This window comes from Dermacentor andersoni, chromosome 3, assembly GCF_023375885.2.
Source record: "Dermacentor andersoni chromosome 3, qqDerAnde1_hic_scaffold, whole genome shotgun sequence".
In the NCBI taxonomy this organism is placed as follows: Eukaryota; Metazoa; Arthropoda; class Arachnida; order Ixodida; family Ixodidae; genus Dermacentor; species Dermacentor andersoni.
Window position 1 is genome coordinate 130,944,146 of NC_092816.1, and position 20,383 is coordinate 130,964,528.

At 48.1% G+C, this 20,383-nt stretch overlaps 1 protein-coding gene across 3 annotated transcripts in view; it reads right to left on the reverse strand.

Moving 5' to 3' along the window:
- Positions 1 to 390: 390 nt before the first annotated feature.
- Positions 391 to 20,383, reverse strand: part of LOC126525222 (uncharacterized) — a 170,400-nt gene continuing 150,407 nt past the window's right edge. For 2 of the 3 annotated variants that reach the window (XM_055067598.2, XM_055067597.2), the window contains exons 7-8: positions 7,365 to 7,499; positions 391 to 2,945 (exon numbers count right to left, since the gene is read on the reverse strand). In XM_055067598.2, coding sequence (XP_054923573.2) covers positions 1,181 to 2,945; positions 7,365 to 7,499 — 1,900 coding nt within the window. In that variant the 3' untranslated portion in view covers positions 391 to 1,180. The remainder of the gene's footprint in view (positions 2,946 to 7,364; positions 7,500 to 20,383) is intronic. The other variant, XM_055067599.2, reaches the window with a different exon arrangement.

Consider the following 20,383-nt stretch of genomic DNA (forward strand, 5'->3'; position numbering starts at 1 on the left):
CAGAAATAAATTTGCGATGCAGCAACAACTCTTTAAAAGCCATGAATATGGAAGAATGTGCGAATGATAATCACATCATGCTTTAACATACAGCTTGATTTATAACATACCAATAGTGGACTGAGGGGATTTGCCCTATGCAATTTAGCTCTTTCAAGAGCTTTATGTATTGTTGTTTGCAGGAGAAAAGGTTGTTACCTGCAGTCAATTTATGTGGCTTCAACAGCATGGATCGTTTCACCAGGGCAATTACATTAAAATCTACAAGCTATAAGCGCCATCTACAATCAATAGGCACGGAATGATTTACGTTTGGTTCCGTTACTTCTTCATTGCCCTACAACTCCTGATAAATCATGAACATGATACATATCATGTATCAGCAAGTAATTTCACAGGACTAGTCACCATTTCCATTTATCTTAAAAGAGAAATAGAGAAACAACTTATGTATGATCCATTCATGTCAGTTTTCTTTTTGCACAAATTCAAAAAGACTATTATGAATGAAACATTTCACACAAATTCTAAATTTCTCACATTGCAGTTTACCTTGTCGCTAAAGAAAAGCATCTTCATTATGCAGAGTCAATAAAGGCCATGATCCCACAAATTACATGGACTTACCAAATATGTTCATTCAATGACATGCAAGAAAATGTGACACCAATGACATCTCATACAGGTACACAAAATTGACTTCAAGCATTTGCTTGTAGCAGCGAGATTATACGAAAACCATACTAAGCACATGTGTTTCGTTAATGCTTAGATAGAGTGACAGAAATGAGCATTAAGAAGTGTGGCACAGTGACATCTCACATCTTGGTGGGAATGATTTAAATAAACACACAGAGATGAATTATAACTTAAAAACAGCAAATTCCATGCTACTCTAATGAACCTGCAAAATAAAAAGTGTGATAACCTGTCAACACTTCTGCAGAAATGTGGACCTTCTACATTTCTTGAGACCCGTGGATACTAGTATCACAGACTGAGGCAAGCTGTGTTGACCAAGTGTCAACAGACTATGCAATGGTAGTTGGACTAATTATTAGTGCGAAGATTGTTGTATTCTGTCTACACTCCATAGTGCACTCAATGCACTATAGAAGGCTACATATATGGCAGCTCTACTGTCTTGGAGGCGGCGGTCCCTGTGGCCACAAGCCTTGCTCTAACTAGGAGGTTGCCCCGGCAAGAGCTGCTTCACAAAGGGTTCCCTCAACAACTGCTGGCTTGGCAGTCCAATGCAGCTTGTGTGCTGCTTCTCTGCAAGATAGTCATTGGAGGCTTCAGAATCTGGAAGAGATTGGCAAGCAGGAGGTGCACTACACTTCAACAAGATTCCCACTCTGTTTCTCCAACCAGAGACATCAGGCCGTGCAACCATGTTCTGATTTCGTTCTTCCACTGGAACTTGCTGCCCTGCTGCCTGGTGAGGTGCCATCACTGTATGCTGAGGTTCGACAAACGTAAGTTCCCTGTGCTCATCTGCAGCTTGTGCTGCAGCACCTTGTGGCAGCACACTGGTCGTCGGCTCAATCACCTTCTCCTGCTGTCTTTGCCACCTCTGCACCGCTTCTTGACAAGCATTGTAAGGGTAGGGCCATTGCGAATTGCAAGTCCATGGGCGCACAAATCTCGTGGAAGATTCTGATGAAGTGCTTTGTTCAGAAATTCTCGCAGTGCTGTTGCTCATGGACGTCCTTGGCTGTGCCGAAGATTCGCATGACTGCTTTGCACAGAGACACTGCTGCAACTTCTGGAAGGATACATTGCCTGGATGGTGCTGCTGGCTACTCTGGGCAGCACTTCTTGAGGATAACATCCTCAAAGCAAGTCGGATCTGCTCCTGTAGGTACCGTTCTCTTTCTGACAGCTGCCTTGGTTCAGAAGCTCCAGAATGTCCTGTTTGCTGGCCAGCAGCAATTTGTCCGGCATTGAGATGGTGCATAAGCAGCTGGAGACGTTGACGCTTCTTCAGCTGAAGCTCTACATCTTTCTCTGCTTGAATCAATTCAGCATCCTTGGCTTGGTTCATGTTCTGCGGTCTGTCAGATGGCAGCACCAGGGGAGAGATTTGGGACCCATAACTTTGCTCTGCTTCCATCGTCGATGTTCTTGCCGACAGTGCAAGCAGGGAATTCACTGGGCGAGTAGTTTTACCTGTCTGTTGCCCTTGCTGCTCCTCTGGCAAACATCGCTGACGCTTTTGTAACTGCCCTTGTGCGTCACTTGTCCCTGGTACTGGATGTGGCTGGGGTGCATTGTACAATTGTGGAATAGGTTCTGAAGTAGGAGTCAGTATGTGCCCCTTTGGTGGCACATTGTCTGGAGGCAACAGTGACAGGCTGGCACAGCTATAGGGAAACCCTGCATAGCCTTGCGAGTTCTCTGGAAGGCCATAGGCATTTAGCCAAGCAATGTGTTGAGAGTAAGCAGTGATCTGCCTTCCAAGCTCCTCCCGTTGTTTTGGAGTCATCTTGCTTGGTTGTGTGTGTGCCTCTTCATTGGGCATAGTGTGTTCACGTGGTCCTACATATACGAGTGGTGGAGGGTCCCTTAGCTCAAAACGCACTTGGCGTGTCTGGCAAGGTCTGTTGGGAGCTGAATAACTCTGTGCTCCTGGCCTACAGCTTTCATGTGGAGGAATGTCCCGTGGAATGTCATTCTGGCTACATGCTTGAGGGAGTTTCTCCTTTGGAGTCTGAGAGTTCTGCTGCACTACACTGAGAGTGTCAAGAACATTTTGCCCCTGCGAACTTGTGGAAAAGCTTCCAAGCCTATTTCCATGACCAGGCAGCTGTTTCTTGGCTCCATTAGGGTCCACTTCCATTCTAGATCCAAGTAATGAATTCTTATATGCACTGGGCAGCATGGTTCTTTCCGGAGCCAACAGTTGCTGTTGAGGTTGGGCAGCCGTTTCCCTGGACAGTTCCCTAAAGGAATAAAAAAATGCAGCAAATGTCAACATATCTCCATCTCTTTGATGTATTTTTGAATATGTGCACAGCAATTTTAACTTTATTCAGATGTGTTGCTTTTTTAAAACGAACCAAACATATTGGCTCCTTTTCAGCTTGCCAATGCACACTGAAAGAGACCCCCCTATGACTCGAGACAACAGAACATGCCTATATGAAATTACTAAAAGGGCGAGCTGCAAACAACTCTAGTAATGTCGAGTAAGACTCAGAGCATTTGAGAGATGCATTGAGGCTAACTATACAAATTCAAAGATAGTTATGGCTACTGTATTGGCCTGTGCTGTATTTGACTGCTTACATATGTACTCATGAATACCCCTTTGGGGTGGGTTCTTAGAATAGAGTTACTTGGAAGCTAGCACTAGTACTTTTTCATCTGTTAAATAAAAAATTACTGGGTTTTATGTGCCAAAACCACGATTTCGTTGAGGCATGCCATAGTGGTGGACTTCGGAATAATTTGGACCCCCAAGGTTTTTTTAACGCGCACCTAAATCTAAGTACACGGGTACTTTCGCATTTCGCCCCCATCAAAATACGGCCGCTGTGGCAGGGACTTTCAACGCGATGGAGTTAAGGAGCTCATGTCGAAAGAAATGCAGCATCGGCGTCCGGCGTCGGACGCCGTTTCAGCAAAACAATTTTGGAACCACGTATACCCAGGCCTTCCATGTGACGCAAGAAACTGAATGAACTAACTGAATTTATCAAGCCAAAATACATAGAAAAAACATAGACTACGACTTGCACACAAACTACAGAAATTATAGCTCTCAGACGAGAAACCATAACTATGTTACGTGAAAACTCAAGGAAACCTCTTCACATACACAAACTGGTCTCGGCATTCACAGAGTGGCCACTGCATCCATAATTTTGCGTGCGCCGACACGATGGGCGTCCTGGGGGCCACAGAGCGGTGCGACCGGTTCCTTGCAATACCTCCAGCTGGCGCTCACCTCCGCCGCGTCGCGGCATACGGAAAAGGCCGTGTTTCTACTACAAAGTCCGCCTTATTGCCTAGCATTCACGGCCAGCGTGTCCGGGTAAACATTACGGTTACATATGCTCCAGTTACCGGTGAGCGTGAGAAGCAGTCAGGTATCTTTGAATGCTATCGTGTTCTACTCTTAAAGGAAAGTTTAAGTATCCTCCAAATTTTCTCATCTATGTCTTGTTCCTTGCAATGCTCGTTTATAATTGCCTGCTGCGATCTGAAGCGCAAGATTCTCTAAAAGCATGCAAGATTCCCTTATTCTTTCCTCAGAACGACACTTCATCTGGTGAATTAGCCCCCATGTGCAATTTGTCAGCTTCTGAAAGCCTCACCTTTAATCACGACACTTGATGAAGCACTGGAAACCCATGTTTATACCCACATTACTTCGCATAGTTTCCCTACAGGCAGTTATGAGCACGGCGGTGGGTACCACCCACGTCTCAATATTCTCCAAACTGCACGCTAGACAGAATCAGTAAAAAAGTCACAAATGAAATCATTCATTGGAGTACAAAATAAAATTGCCACATTAAATGCTTGTCTTGCGCAACTCCTTAGTATGAGCAGGGTCCTTTCTTTTTGGGTAAAATCCAATCTTTTCATATTTTTGGGCCGCAGACAACTTTTGTGAAACTTCGTTTAGACGCACTCTCGCCTTTCAGTTCTGTCCTTTTGTAAATGGTGAAAAAAAACTTAGGTGTCCTAAATGACATTCCTTGTCTTTGTGCCACCATTCTGCATTCAAAACAAACGACACAGTTGCACTTGACCTGGACCGGTGTTCCTGGCATGTCCGCAGGGAGAAAAGAAAAAAAAATGCTCCGCTTAGCAATGAAAACAGTGACGCACATTCCCTAAAGGAGGAGGATCTTTAACAGTGTGCAAAAAATGAAGGCCCGAGAACAGTATGTATATATGTTGGCCTATTTGCAGGATGACACAACCTGCTAGCCTAACCTAGTGAATGCCTGTGCCGATGTTGCTTATGTTGCGTACCATACGTCTGTGATGTAGAAAGGATGTTTTGTGAGGTACATCCAAGGCTTGATAGGTTTCAAATGGATACATAAATGCTCAAAATCCAAATGACAATGTACATCAACAATGGCTTGTAAGGTGAGGAACACCATCACACCTCTTGCAAAGCATACCCTAGTGCCCTACTTTTGTCCCGTTTCATTTTCTTTGGTAAAGAAAGGGTAGAGAACGAAGAAAACAAGGCATTGCCAAGCACAAGTCTGTCTCTATGGGCTTCCTTTACAATGTATAACTAATGACGTACAAAGATCTGTACAAAGATCTAAAGTTGATCTTATGACATGCCAATGGCTTTCTGTCATTATATTTGTTCCTGTGAGTATTTTTACAAGCCTAAATAATGTGTCCAAAAGGAGACAATAGCCTGCATTAAGTGCTTGTGAAAATTTCAAGGAACATCCCATTTAAAAATATCACCAGATGTTGCTGCATCTTCGGAATTTATTTAGACACTACTGATAGTAGCGAGTTAATGAACAATGTCACATAACGATATTTTATTTAAAAAATCCCCACCGACCCAAGACGAGTTTTGACCATCGTCAGCAGTAAATTTTACTTTCTGCCGGTTAACACACTGATCTCCTGTGCCAAGTGAGACGCTGTAGATATGTTACCACAATTATACCTAGTATTTTCTGTGTCGCTGCAGCATATGATGGAAAACTCATATTGCTAGCCCAGCATTGTGTGGCTTTCTGCCAGAAATTTTGCCACCTAACAGAAAGAGGCAGTTTTATTAGGTCTAAAAGATTTTGCTGTAGCTTACATTCCTTGTGACCTAGGAGTCAAGCAAGGAGACACAATCTCTTCAATTCTATTCACTGCACGCTTAGAAGAATTATTTAACTTGAGAACTTTCATGCGCTGTTGGTAATCATCAGGTGGCTTGATTCTTGCACTTTTTGAGAAAGCAATTTCCATGAGTATCAAAAATGCACAAGTAAAACTCTTGCTTGGGCTAGTTGGTTCATGCTTGAAGTAGTAAAGGCAAGGCGCAGAAGACCAGGACTCAAGGAGCAGAACACAAACGACAGGACCGGCTCGTTTGTGTTCTACTCCTTGAGTCCTGGTCTTCTGCGCCTTGCCTTTACTACTTCAAAAAGGCACAGTTGGCACGGGAGTCCTGCCCCCCCACAAATGGCCATCCATGATTGCAATGGTGCCATGAAGCACATGGTAACATGACACCACATACCACCAAATGTACACCCATTACTGTGCCACTGCCAGACTCGCATACAAAAAATAGTTGATCATTACTTTTGCTGTGGTCCTCATGATAGCCTCCTTCTGCATTTAATGGAGTAATGACACTACTTTAGAAGCTGATAGCCTACCACATGGTTCTCACAGATAAATGCATGGCACTTGGCAAGTATGAAGCTCAGGAGATGGATCCACCTCCAAGATGCCAAAATTTAACTGGTTTGTAGAATTGAATGCTATATAGTAAAGAATTTAAGATGCTGTGGCACTTGCCAGCATTTCTGCTAGGCTTAGGAAGCTTGGACCTCGATTTAACTAAAAGATACATTGAAAAATATCTAAACTTTTAGGCCGTTATTATAGAAAAATTGCTGGCTTTCCCGTGATCGAGAGTAGATGTAAGCGTGAAATGTCAACCGCCTGGTTGAAGATGATACTTGTTAGAATCCGAAAATGGGTGTACTGCATGTTCGTAATGGAACACACCACCACACCACACAGCATCACGCCATACTGTGCAATGGTCCATATGGACACTGCCCAGCTAGAAGAAAACCGCCTGAAGGGGACACCTCAGCCAGTGAAACGTACCAGAGAGAGCGCACTGGCCCGCAAGAAGAAAAGCGCCTGGAGGAGGCGCCACGCAGAGTGGCGCCATCCCTCGAGGTGAAGTTCAACCCACGCCACGGAACTCGGGAACCGCTGGTGTTCAAAACAATATACGCAACACTGTCTGTTCCAAAGGATGACAATGAAGTGCATGGTGCCCTGTATCTGCTTTTTGAACATCGCTATTGGAAGTGAAATAAAACTTGAGCATAACAAATGTTACAGCTTGAGTGCTAGGGTGAACAAACATTAGGAATTACTCAGAAACAAAATTCTTTGTAACTTGCTTGGGCAGTAAGTAGCGTATGTACGCGGTCCTGTACAAAGGGTTGGGGCAGAGACCGAATTTTCTTAAGTTCTGAGTGGTTGCGCTGATGATCTCGTTTTCTCGCAACTTGCCCGTATGTTCTCGTTTGAGTGCCCGCACAACAGCTCCGACTTTGGCTCAAGGTCACTTGAAAGTATGCGACGACTGGAGCTAAAAGCATTTCATGCTTTAAAATGAAAAATCCCACCTGTGCCTATTAGAGCTCCTGAATGCTGCATTCTCTGCAGCAACCGTCTCTGCACGCACGCTGGTGCCGTCTTTCTTCTTGGCGCTCTCAGACAGCCGACCACTAGGACCAGCTTCCAAGCTTAGCTTCCCTGGCCTGAAATAATCAAGGCTAGATTGTAAAGCGAAATTCTTTCTTAGCAAGTTACCATCAATTTTCTGCATCGGGCATGTCTGTGGGTCAATATGTGGTACTAGGTATGCGCCCCAGAGGCAACTGATTGTCGTGATGTTCCGGAATATAGATGTGTGCATGCAATATATATATATATATATATAAATTACAACAGGAAAAGTCGCAGTCGCGCCCGAAAGGCGCAGCATCGACTGTGATAGCAAATTAGTGTACAGATATGCGAAGTAAGGATAGTACCTTTATTGGCCGCATAAACTTGTAAACATAAGCACACTAACTAAATCAACAAGTATGGCATCACATGCCCACAAGCAAACCAAAGTATCTCAGTCAATGACAATGGGAACTCGCTGTCAAAACGCTGGCATGAGCAGATACGGCAACAGCAACGAGCGAAGCAACATTCGAACTGTACTGTATCACTTAAACGAAAAGTGAGCGCCGAGAACACACAGCATGCACAGAGCTACGAGCCGCCGACACACCTATAGTCGGATACAACTCTAGAAAAAAGGGGGCATTTACTCCTCCGAGGCGGATGCACACGACCATCCACCAATGGGCGCGCACTCTAGACCGACGTCATGAGCCGGACGGCCGGTGACCCTGCCGTCGGAGATGGCCGCCCGGGCTTCGAACTGGGCCAAGTCGCATCAGCTGTGCGCGTCGACCCCTCGTCACAGTGAATTCCCAAACTGTTTGTGCTTGTCTATCATGCCGGAAATATTACTGGGAGCTTACGATGCGGCATTTCTACCGCGTGCGTTTATTCTAAGCCGTGATCCAGCGAAGAAACATTGTAGCGAGCATTGCTGACGCTGCGCTACGCTTTGCCTGAAAACAGAATCCCACGGCGACCGCTGCAAACACACATCCTGCTTGTTTCTTCCATGTCTTTTTTTATTTCGCTCCCGAGTGAAGTTACAACAAGAAAAGTTTGCCAATGTCTCGTGCCTACTGTCAGCGGCGGGTGTGTTCGTGTACTGTGTCGCTGCGTTTCCCGTCGGACGGGGTGAAGCGATGGAGCAAAACCATTCTCAGGAGAAATGAGAAAAGCGTGCGCGCATGAAACAAACCTATGAGCGTCTCAACAGAAAATATTTGCAAAAGAAGCCTCCAACGCAAAGATATGTCGTCATCACCTTAGCGTGAACGATCGTTGTCAGCAGTGAGATAGCCGAGCGTCTAACGGCGGTGTTCGAGCGTTGTGTAGCATCATCGATTGATTGCTTTCCACCAGTGCTCACCGCATGCTGTAGAATGCGTGCTGTGGCACAGTCACGCATAAGTTGTGTTGCCAGCACTCGATATGGTTTCACAACATGGCTTCGCGCTGCTTTTCGATTCTCGTGATATGTTGCAATTAAAAATTCCCAAGACAGTGTTAAGAGACCGGTAAAAAAAGCACACGAGAAGGTAGGCACAGTAGATTGTGAACCCGCTCCTATAATACCTCTACCCGCGTCTGTTTGTAAATGTGTATATGTTTTATTGCGATTGTCTAATTTTTTTCATTTTCCACATTTCTTTATATTTGAGCTTTTCTTTAGTTTTCGCGTTTGTGTGTGAATACGTGCCTGCTTCTATGCATGTTTGCGCTTATTCTTATTTCTGTCCTTTTATTGTATATTAGCATTTGTTATTCAAAGCACTAACTCCTGTACACTGCAGGGCTGGCCTCTTCCATCTCATTAAAACCTTTCTCACTGGTCTACCTCGTCTCCTCAATCTGCCTACTCACTACGTTTTCTGTCCTTGCTTCTTGTGTTGTTGCTGCAATGTGATTACCCACTTGCTCAAAACAAATTTTGATCGCCTATGAAAAGAGAAAGGTTTAGAGATATATCTTCTTAAGAGCGTCATATGGGTTGCACAGTAACTTTACCTCTTACCCGTGTTCATGTTAATGCATCAGTGCATATGGCAGCTCACCAGAAGTGCACATGAAAGGCTGCATATTGCGAAACAACACCTTGCTATGCTGTTGCATTTTTCATGCATTCAGTCTTAGTAAACAGACGGTTTCGCTGCCCATCACATATGATGGTGAAAATTGTCAACTCGAATAACATTCTGCAGTGGAGTGTCATTTCCTGTCTGACGCTTTCGTCGTTGCAAAGACAATTTTCAGTGAATGGAGCCCAGCAAAGTAGTGCACCAAGAGCTTTTGCAATTTTCACCATATATTACTTCACAAATGTCATTGTCCAAACCTGGCCGTCGATCGCTATGCCGATGGCTTGTGAATTAAATAATTGCCTCAATAAAACACATTCAACTTCACTCAGCATTTTTAGTACAAACAATGCTAGCAGAGCTATTCAGGGTGAATAATTGTGCTTACATTGGTGTTACTTGCCCGGTCAGATAAACAAATACAACAGTGGCGACGGCTTGACTGCGCTTTGACGTGCAGATTGCTAATGCTGCCTTTCAAGCGTGCCCTCGACTACTGCTATTAATAGTTGCCCGAATGAGTATTTTGGGTCTCACTAAGCTAATGATGTTTGATAATTGTTCTCTTATCCGCATTACTTGCCTGAGCCATATAACCAAAATAAACAATGCCGCCACATAAACGTGCTTTTGCGCGCGAACTGCTAAAAGTGGCAGTCAATTTCGCGTTGACTCCTGCTGTTTTCACCTACAATGGCTACAACGTGGCTGCGCTTTCAAGTGTAGGTGTTAAAGGTTCCTTTCAACGTGCCCCGACGACTTATTTCATCACAGGGCCCGTCATGCTCGTAGGTGGCTGCCCAATAGAGCATTTTGGGCCTTCTGACATTGGCATTATTCATCTCAACGGGCCGGAAAAAACAGTAGGGGCAGCACAACTGCACGCAAATTAAATTAAAATTAACTTATGGGGGTTTACGTGCCAGAACCACTTTGTGATTATGACGCACGCCGTAGTGGAGGGCTCCGGAAATTCCGACCACCTGGGGTTCTTTAACGTACACCTACATCTAAGTACACGGGTGTTTTGGCATTTCGCCCCTATCGAAATGCGGCCGCCGTGGCCGGGATTCAACTGCACGCAAAGCACAATGTGCTTTGGCGTGCAGGCCGCTAAGAGTGGCTGTCAATTTCACGTTGACTACTGCTTTTTCGTGTGAAGCTGGACAGTGGCTGCCCGAATGAGCATTCTGGGCCCCACATAGTTATTCAGGGTTAATAACTGTATTTGCATTCAGATTTTCGAGCATTTCAGCACGTTTCCATGCCAATATTTATATTGAGCACGATCTGCGCAGGGGCTTTTTCAGAATTGGGCTTCCATTAATAGGAATATCTCACCAAATGCACTGCTTATTTATTTGAGAGGTCACGGGAGAATGCTTGACTGCTGTGCTGCTTGGCTGCTGTGCTTGACGCACAGTATACCGCTTCAGTGATGGGAGATGCATTGTTGCGTGTGCCGAGGCATATGTGGCCAGCAGTAGGTCTGGACCCCACTTGACGCAGAGTCAGACACGAGGAGAGCTTTCTCGGCGAATTCTTTATACAATTGTTACATGTTGCCGTCGTTATCAGGAGAGAGACCAACAGAGCAGCTGCAAGCTGGTTAAATAACACCAATCAGTCCCCAGATTCCCCAGACAGTGCCTAAGGACGAAACAAGGTCGAGACAGAGAGGGTCCTGGCAGCCTTCGTGGTCCTGACGCCGCCTCTCGGTGGCCGGCGCTTCCTCGAACCACCCTGCGGCGTCGGGCCGATCTGGCGGTCGGTCAGAATGGTGCGCCAGGGAAGTTTTATGGCCCGTATAGGACAAAAGGAACCAACTGCAAGGCACGGGGTCGAAACACAGCCCTCCTTTGGAAATCATCAAAACACAGTGGGAGTCGTTCACGGTGCGGGCGCCGCCGGACGAAGAAAGGGGGGTTGCATTGCTGCCGGCATGGGGAGGGGCCGAATAGCAGTCTGATCCGGTGGCCGCTTCCGTCGTGGACGCAGTGCAGCCGCGAGGAAACCCGAGCCGTGCACGTAGTTGTGTGACCGAAGCCGGCACCATGCGGGGATGAATGCTGCCTCCACGGTCGACACACCATAGCACTGGCCTTCTGTCAGGCAAATCCCAGGGCACAAACATAACACCATATACGCTTCGAGAACTTGTTAGGGATCTTCTCGACCGTCGGTATCTCGTCGGTATCTCGGTATCTCGACCGTCGGTATCTCGTCGGCGAAAGAAATCGCGCATACGACCTCAGATCGCACAACGTGTGATACTTCGTGTTGCGTCTTCTTTTCTCCGCATTTCGTGGGCGCTATTCCGAGGGCGTCGACAGTTTGCCACCCGAAATATGCTAAGCTTTGACCTCCCTCCTCACCTTGAACACTGTGCTTTCGCTGACACCGAGCATCTTGAGTTTGTAATGGTTGCAACAAATGAATTGTTTTACAGAAGTACTTGTTCAATAGCAACTGATTCATTTGAACCTAGGAACAGTAGTAAATGTGCCGTGTACATGTAAACAAGCGCAAAAGCCATGCAGAGCTGCTCTTTGTACTTTTGTCACTTGCAATGAAGCTAAAGAGCAGACGACGGGCAGCCTTGTGGATGGCACTGGGTTATTTTTCTGTCGCGGTCCGGCATGTGCTGTGGCACATGAGAGCTCTACTAAACCAGTCATCGAAATACAAGTCTTTATTTATACCGAGAATTGCGCGTTTCAGAAGCACAATTTTTTAGCAGGACTATTTTAGGTGCGGAGGCAATCGGATGTCGCGCTTCGGTCATCTGAGCGGGGCCTCCCCTTTTTTCTACAGTTGTATCCGATTATAGACTGCCCCAACGTAGATCACTCTCAAAATACGGCCAGGCGACCACACGCAGTCGCAGCCGGAGTAAAACATTGCTGCCCTCGCCCTTCTCTCTCTCTCTCTTCCTCCCATCGGCACCTCACAACATTAGGTGCCTCGAGCAGGACGGCCACGTTGCCAAGTTTGGCTATATATAGCGAAATTAGGCTACAGAAAATCTGCGACTTGGCTTTGTTTGGGCTAAATGTGGCGCCCTAATCCAGGCTCCAGAGGTGGCGGCTCTCATCAAGTAGAAACAAATCTCGAAGGCTATGTTTCGGCTGGCTGAAGCAAGGTTTGGGTACGGGCTAGTTGGTATTCCATTGCAAACATCACTTACAGTCCGTACAGAGACAGAGGGACCGAAAGAATGACGAAGACAAGGTGACTCGGTTAGTAAGCCGTCAATTGCATTAATAGATACAGAACTTGCTTTTCTGAGGCCCCACATGCGAGCTCGTTCATCTTAAGGAGGCGGCCATGGTTCGTTTGAATTTTGAATGTGTAATCATGCTGGCTCCTTGCTACCCAGGGAACGCTTTGGTTTTGGTGTCTTGGTATATATGCTTGTTACTCAAAATAAAGATCACTTGGAAGTCGGCACTTGTCTTCGTCATTCTTGCGGTCCCTCTAACCATGTACTCACTGTGATGTTTGCATTAGCTGGCTGAGCCAGTAGTGCGGCTGTGCTAGTGTGCATGCGTGATAGCGATTATACGCCCGCATTAGTAAGAGGCAGAGGACAAGTGCGGCGGCAACTGTGAAACAGTATTATTTTGTTTATCCAGTTGATGTCTTGCCATTCATGTTTTGCGAAGTGTTAAAATATATTTCTGCGATAATAGCTACGGGTTTTTGTGGTTTCTTGTCCAACTGCTTTTGTATTTAACCAGTCAAAGCGAAACCAATCAGATCGAAAAGCCAAACGAAGCTGTTACATGTGGTGCACAGTTCAGCATGTTGCCGTAGCCATGCGTGCGCTTTTGATTTCCGAACCACAGAATAAAGCGACAGTGCCCAATAATACAGCAACTGCAATGCTAAGCAATAATTATGTTGTAAATTATTAACAGCCAACATAGTACAGTAATCTCAGACTACATCCGAAGTACCAAGATTTCACCGCCAGGCCTCGCCACTTCCTGGTTTTTTTTTTCATTTAGAATTATAATACCACTTCCTGGACTTCTTTTTGTCCATTTAGGATTATAATTCCTACTTAAAGGGACACTAAAGGTTACCAGAAACTCAAGTTAAAGTGGTAGAGCAATGTTCTAGAACGTCTAAGGCGTCAATATAATCGCGAACAGAGCTTTAGTAACCGAGAAATTGAGGTAAATGCATCACACGATTTGAGACCCCCCAGCGACATTCCGGTACTAGCCCGATGACGAAAGCACTCCTCATAATTTGTGTTACTAATACTCAACTACTCGTATTAAAAATATCATTTCATTCGATTGTAAGACGGAAAAAAATGCTACTTGTCTACGTCTATTCGATTCTAAGAAAAAACATTTTGACGTTACCCTTCAGTAATATGGGCGTTCGAAAGGTTTCGTTTTCGCTCGACTCTGCGCGCTCGACTCTGCGCCGCGCACGCTTTGGAGTTTCAGTAGTTTCGTTATCGCGTCGTGCTGTGAGGGTTCTGCTGGCTCGCGAAACTTTCATTTGGAACAAGCAGCGAGAATGCCACGTCCATGTGATGTCGTGGGAAGCCCTCGTTGCTTTCCCGCTCCGGAGAGCCGGTGTCGAGGCCGCCGTCGTAGTACGCAACGACTCCGGCAGTGCGAGCCCTCAGCAGCAGGTCGCGCTCGTCGGTGCTCAAATCGCTGAAGTTGAGCCCACCATCGCGAGCCAATCTGTCGGTGTCAGGGTCCATTGCGACGAGCGTCGAAGTTTGCGTCATAGAATGAAGTACCAGCTTGTGGGCGTCTTGCGCTGGAGATTGAGGTATAGTAGCGGCGCCTGGTGGCGGTGCGGGAAACGACATCTGGGTCGTGCCAGCTTGGGTCGTATTGAGCCCTGGCTGTGGCGAAGCACGTTTCTAGGCCGAGTTTTGCGTCGATTCGCACTTTTTTATGCCCTGTTGCAAGTGCGAAAAGGCTCGTCACTTCTCACAGACCACGCCGACCACGCTGGGAGCTCGCCGCAGCCTATAGTTTAACGAAAACGGACTCTCCGTGAGACGCAATGCTGGAAGCAGAAGGAATCGGCGACGGTGTTCCGGAGAGACCTAGCTCAGCCTCGAAAAAGCGTCGCCGTCGTCACTTCTGCGTCGTGGGCTGCCATGAACAAGACGGCCTGAATCCCAACATCAGATTCTACCGTTTTCCTTCAAGGCCTCACGAAGTGGAGCGTCGGGCGCGCTGCATAGCTGCAGTTCGTCGCACTGAGTAAGCGAAACTTCGTGCCATGCTGATTGTTTCGCCTGTCTTGAAGCTTGCTTGATTATCTGCGTTCAAAATTTCGGTCTTTCGCACCTACAGTACCGACAGCAGACCGACATAGCAGCAGACATGGCTGGTAATTCACGATTCGAGACCCGGCCACAGCGACAATTAACAATTCGACCGATGCGAAGTGGTGAAGTGTGCGCAAATGAGCACAAATGGTCGGGCTCATTCCATGACAACTCACTACTACTCTACGAGCAGCACAGGTTAAGAGAGTTAAATGCGCTCATCCTTGATCTCAAGCCAGCACGTTGAGGCAGCGCAGCAAGGCAATATTGATTGCAGCACATCGATGTTCGAGCGCTGTCATTAAAAGCTACATCAAGCGAGCAGCGCACGAGCTCGCGCTGCAGCGCGATTCGCACGTACGTGCGAGCTCACATGCGTTGCATCAGTTTAGCGGCATGCAGTCAACAAAGATTGCAGGAGGCCCGCCGTTTGGCGGCATGTCGAAAGACCGCTGCCGTCTTGGCGCGTACGATCGTGCGCTCGAGCAGTTCGTACATCGCGGCGCGTACCGTCGTGCGCCGGAGCAGTTCCCTACACATGATGTCTGCTTATCGCTGTTGTGGATTCATTTATAGCACGCATTTCCTCGCGTTTGCGCGCCTGAATCTAGCAGCTTGCGTGCAAACCTTACCTGTAGTTCCACTTCGTACGCGACTCGCTTCACTTGCGATTGACACCGTGCTAAAACTTCGCCGCCTAATTCTTGAACGGCGTACACGTATTCGGCACTGCATAATTTCTTGCCTTTACGCAGCGTGCCACCCCTGAAAAAATCTTCGGCGCCCGATATACGCAGCAGGCCGTGCTACAACACAACCGAAAGTGACGGGTCCATATTGTAAACGTGCTTTCCGAAGCAGACGACCGAGCTTGGTACGACCCATTTTAGGACAGAGGGCGCTTTTTAGCACCTTTCTCGCAGCGCCCCCTGGGCAATCTTTCGCTCTGCTGTCGGCTCTGTCTTGGCTCTGTTTCTGGCCGCGCGTTTGCGTTTTGCGCAGAATAGCCGTAGCGCCGTCTGCGGACGCCGTTCTACTCACCGATGGCGCAACGTCACTATGAGACCATGATGTCAGTACTCCTCGATCGGAGGGCGGGCGATTTGAACTGCGCTAGAGGTACGCGGACGCTTCAGAACGCATTTTCTCTTAAAATAAGTCTCTCCTTGGCACGAAACAAGCGTTTCGAGGTTTCTGTGATGGTATTTCAACAGTCCACGTTGACTTAATAGTAACCTTTAGCGTCCCTTTAAATAGCAAAGAGCGTGCTGGATTTGATAACTATAAATCATGGTGTCACAAAGTGCGCGCCTGCGTCCATCTTGCCATTGTGGCTGCAGCGCTGCTTACACGGTGGCAAGGAGTCAAGCTCCCTATTGTTCCCAAGCTCGCCGGACCGGCTGGTCACGTGGGTCGCCAGAGCGTGACGAGGGACAAGGTGGCCTCGGCGAATGGGGAGAGTAGTTTGGGAGACGAAGCGGCGTGGTGGTGCACCGAGACGGCTGTAGATGTGGTCGGCAGGCTGAAGCTCCTAGACATAAGTCTTCGCCGGTAGATCGATAGACGGTGCAAGTCCATCAAGATCTTCAGCAGCGAGGGGTGCCAGCAGCCTGATGCTTCTTCAGATCTTGGCGAGCACCCCACAGATAAGCCTCATGTTCTAATCTGCTCTCAGAACTTTCCGCCAGACACCTTTTTTTAATCGCGTTTCATCTCTCAGTTAATTATCCATGGCGTGCTGATTTTTGTATGTTCTGTTAGTGTAGTGCGTGCCACGCTTATTTTCCCGTGTATTTTTCATTTGCACAGCAGCATTTGCACAGCATACATGCAGGCGCGTCCCGTGCTGTGCGATAACATTTAGGCGGCGAAACGTGGTCGCCCGATAAATATAAGTACACGTGTCAATACCCCCCCCTTAAAGAAGCATCGACCCGATGCTGCAAACAAACGAAAGTAATAAAGAAAAGCACTCGTAGCAAAGAAAACAAAATAAGGAAGTTCGTCAGCGTCCGTAAAAGGGTTTAAGGCGCACCACGTGGACCACTTCTGATCGTGCGCGGCGCCGCTGTGAATGCGAAATGCCGTCTGGCACGACCTCATAGTCCAGTGCGCCAATACGTCGGATGACCTTGTAGGGCCTGAAATAGCGTCGCAATAGTTTCTCACTCAGTCCTCGTCGGCGTATCGGTGTCCATACCCAAACACGGTCGCCGGGCTGGTACTCGACGAAGCGTCGTCGGAGGTTGTAGTGTCGGCTGTCAGTACGCTGCTGGTTCTTGATCCGTAGGCGGGCGAGCTGTCGAGCTTCTTCGGCGCGCTGGAGATAGGTAGCGACGTCAAGATTCTCTTCGTCAGTGACGTGCGGCAGCATAGCGTCGAGTGTCGTCGTCGGGTTCCTGCCGTAAACCAGCTTAAACGGCGTCATCTGTGTTGTTTCTTGCACCGCCGTGTTGTAAGCGAATGTTGCGTACGGCAGGACGGCATCCCAGGTCTTGTGTTCGACGTCGACGTAAAGTCGCGGACAGAATAAAATGGACCACGGGATCTCCGAAAACGTTCAATTCCCGAGCAGCCTGTAGCAGTAACCAGTAAAACTGCCCACGACAACGTTGTTAGCATATTCTAGTCGAGGTCCAAAATGCAAATACCAGATTGCGTTGTGAGGTTGCGGAGATATTCAGCTTTTTATTAGATTTCATGGTCCGTAGTATTCTGTCCGCGACTGTACATTGCTAGCATGTCGGCGAGGGTCTTGTTCAGGCGCTCCGTGAGACCATTCGTCTGCGGGTGGTAGGCAGTTGTCCTCCTGTGGCTTGTCTGGCTGTATTGCAGAATGGCTTGGGTGAGCTCTGCTGTAAAAGCCGTTCCTCTGTCGGTGATGAGGACTTCTGGGGCGCCATGTCGCAGCAGAATGCTTTCGAAGAAAAATTTTGCCACTTCGGCTGCGCTACCTTTCGGCAGAGCTTTAGTTTCAGCGAAGCGGGTGAGGTAGTCTGTCGCCACGATGATCCACTTATTTCCGGATGTTGACGTCGGAAACGGTCCCAACAAGTCCATCCCAATCTGCTGGAATGGTCGACGAGGAGGTTCGATCGGCTGTAGTAATCCTCCTGGCCTTGTCGGTGGTGTCTTGTGTCGCTGACAGTCTCGGCATGTCTTGACGTAACGGGCGACGTCGGCGGTCAGACGCGGCCAGTAATACCTTTCCTGTATCCTCGACAGCGTCCGGGAGAATCCGAGGTGCCCAGCAGTTGGATCGTCGTGTAGGGCGTGCAGTACTTCTGGACGCAGCGCTGACGGTACAACAAGAAGGTAGCTGGCGCCGACTGGTGAGAAGTTCTTCACGAGCAGGTTGTTTTGTAGCGTGAACGAAGACAACCTGCGCTTAAATGCCCTAGGGACAACGTCGGCGTTCCCTTCCAAGTACTCGACGAGGCCTTTCAGCTCCGGGTCTTCTCGCTGCTGTTTAGTGACGTCGTCCGCGCTTATTATTCCAAGGAAGGCGTCGTCGTCCTCGTCGTCTTGCGGCGGGGGATCGATGGGGGCGCGTGATAAGCAGTCGGCGTCAGAGTGTTTTCTTCCGGACTTGTATATTACGGTGACGTCATATTCTTGCAATCTGAGGCTCCACCGCACCAGCCGTCCTGAAGGGTCCTTTAAGTTAGCTAGCCAACACAACGCGTGATGGTCGCTGACGACTTTGAATGGCCTGCCATAGAGGTAAGGGCGGAATTTCGCTGTAGCCCAAATGATGGCGAGGCATTCCTTTTCAGTCGTAGAATAATCGCATTCCGCTTTTGACAGCGACCGGCTAGCATAAGGCATAACCCGTTCAAGTACGTCTTTCCTCTGGACTAGGAAGGCACCGAGGCCTAGGCTACTGGCGTCAGTGTGGATTTCAGTATCGGCGTCCTCGTCGAAGTGTGCAAGTACCGGCGGCGACTGCATGCGTCGTTTGAGTTCTTGAAATGCGTCGGCCTGCGGCGTTTCCCACTTGAACTCGACATCACATTTGGTTAGATGTGTTAGCGGCTCCGCGATGCGTGAAAAGTCCTTGACAAAGCGCCTACAGTAGGCACACATGCCAAGGAATATGCGCACTGCCTTGTCGATTGGCTGCGGGAACTTTGCGATGGCAGCTGGCCGTTGCGGGTCGGGGCGCACTCCAGATTTGCTGATGACGTGGCCTAGGAATAGAAGCTCATCGTAAGCGAAGCGACACTTTTCCGGCTTCAGAGTGAGCCCTGATGACTTGATGGCCTCTAATACTGTCGCAAGCCGCTTAAGGTGATCGTCGAAATTTCCGGCGAAGACGACGACGTCATCCAAGTAAACAACACAGGTCTGCCACTTCGATCCTGCTAAAACCGTGTCCATCACGCGCTGGAGCTTTGCAGGCGCCGAGCACAGTCCAAATGGCATAACCTTAAACTCATAGAGGCCGTCTGGCGTGATGAAGGCGGTCTTTTCGCGATCCCTTTCGTCGACTTCTATTTGCTAGTAGCCAGACTTGAGGTCCATCGATGAGAAGTATTTAGCATTGCAGAGCCGATCGAATGCGTCGTCTATCTTTGGGAGGGGGTATACGTGTTTCTTCGTGATTTTGTTCAGTCGACGATAATCGACGCAGGAACGTAGGGTTCTGTCCTTTTTCTTCACTAAAACAACTGGAGACGCCCACGGGCTTTTTGACGGCTGGATGATGTCCTAGCGCAGCATTTCGTCGAGTTGTTGTCTTATAGCTTCGCGTTCTCGCGTCGAAACTCGGTAAGGGCTCTGGCGGAGTGGTCGAGCGCACTCTTCGGTTATTATGCGATGCTTTGCGACTGGTGTTTGTCCAATCCTCGACGACGTCGAAAAGCAGTCTTTGTATCGTCGAAGCAGACTTCTGAGCTGTTGCTGCTTAATCACGGGGAGACTTGGATTTATGTCGAAGTCTGGCTTGGGAACTACGGTCGTCGGGGTAGATGCGACAGAATCTGAGAGGAGAAACGCATCGCTGGTTTCCTGAATTTCCTCGATGTATGCGAACGTCGTGCCCTTGTTGATGTGCTTGAACTCCTGGCAGAAGTTTGTAAGCAACACTTTCGTGTTTCCTCCGTGCAGTCGAGCGATCCCTCTTGCGACGCAAATTTCACGGTCGAGCAGTAGACGTTGGTCGCCTTCGATGACGCGTTCTACGTCAGCGGGTCTTTTGGTGCCGACCGAAATAACAATCCTGGAGCGAGGCGGGATGCTCACTTGATCTTCGAGCCCACTCAAAGCGTGGTGACTACGAGGGCTCTCCGGCGGTATCGCTTGATCTTCCGACAGCGTTATTGACTTCGACTTCAGGTCGATGATTGCGCCGTGTTGGTTCTGGAAGTCCATGCCGAGAATGACGTCTCGAGAACACTGTTGCAGGATAACGAAGGTGGCAGGGTAAGTCCAGTCATGAATGGTAATTCTTGCCGTGCAGATTCCAGTCGGCGTGATGAGGTGTCCTCCAGCGGTCCGAATTAACGGGCCTTCCCATGCAGTCTTAACTTTCTTCAATTGGGCTGCGATGGGTTCACTCATGACGGAGTAATCGGCT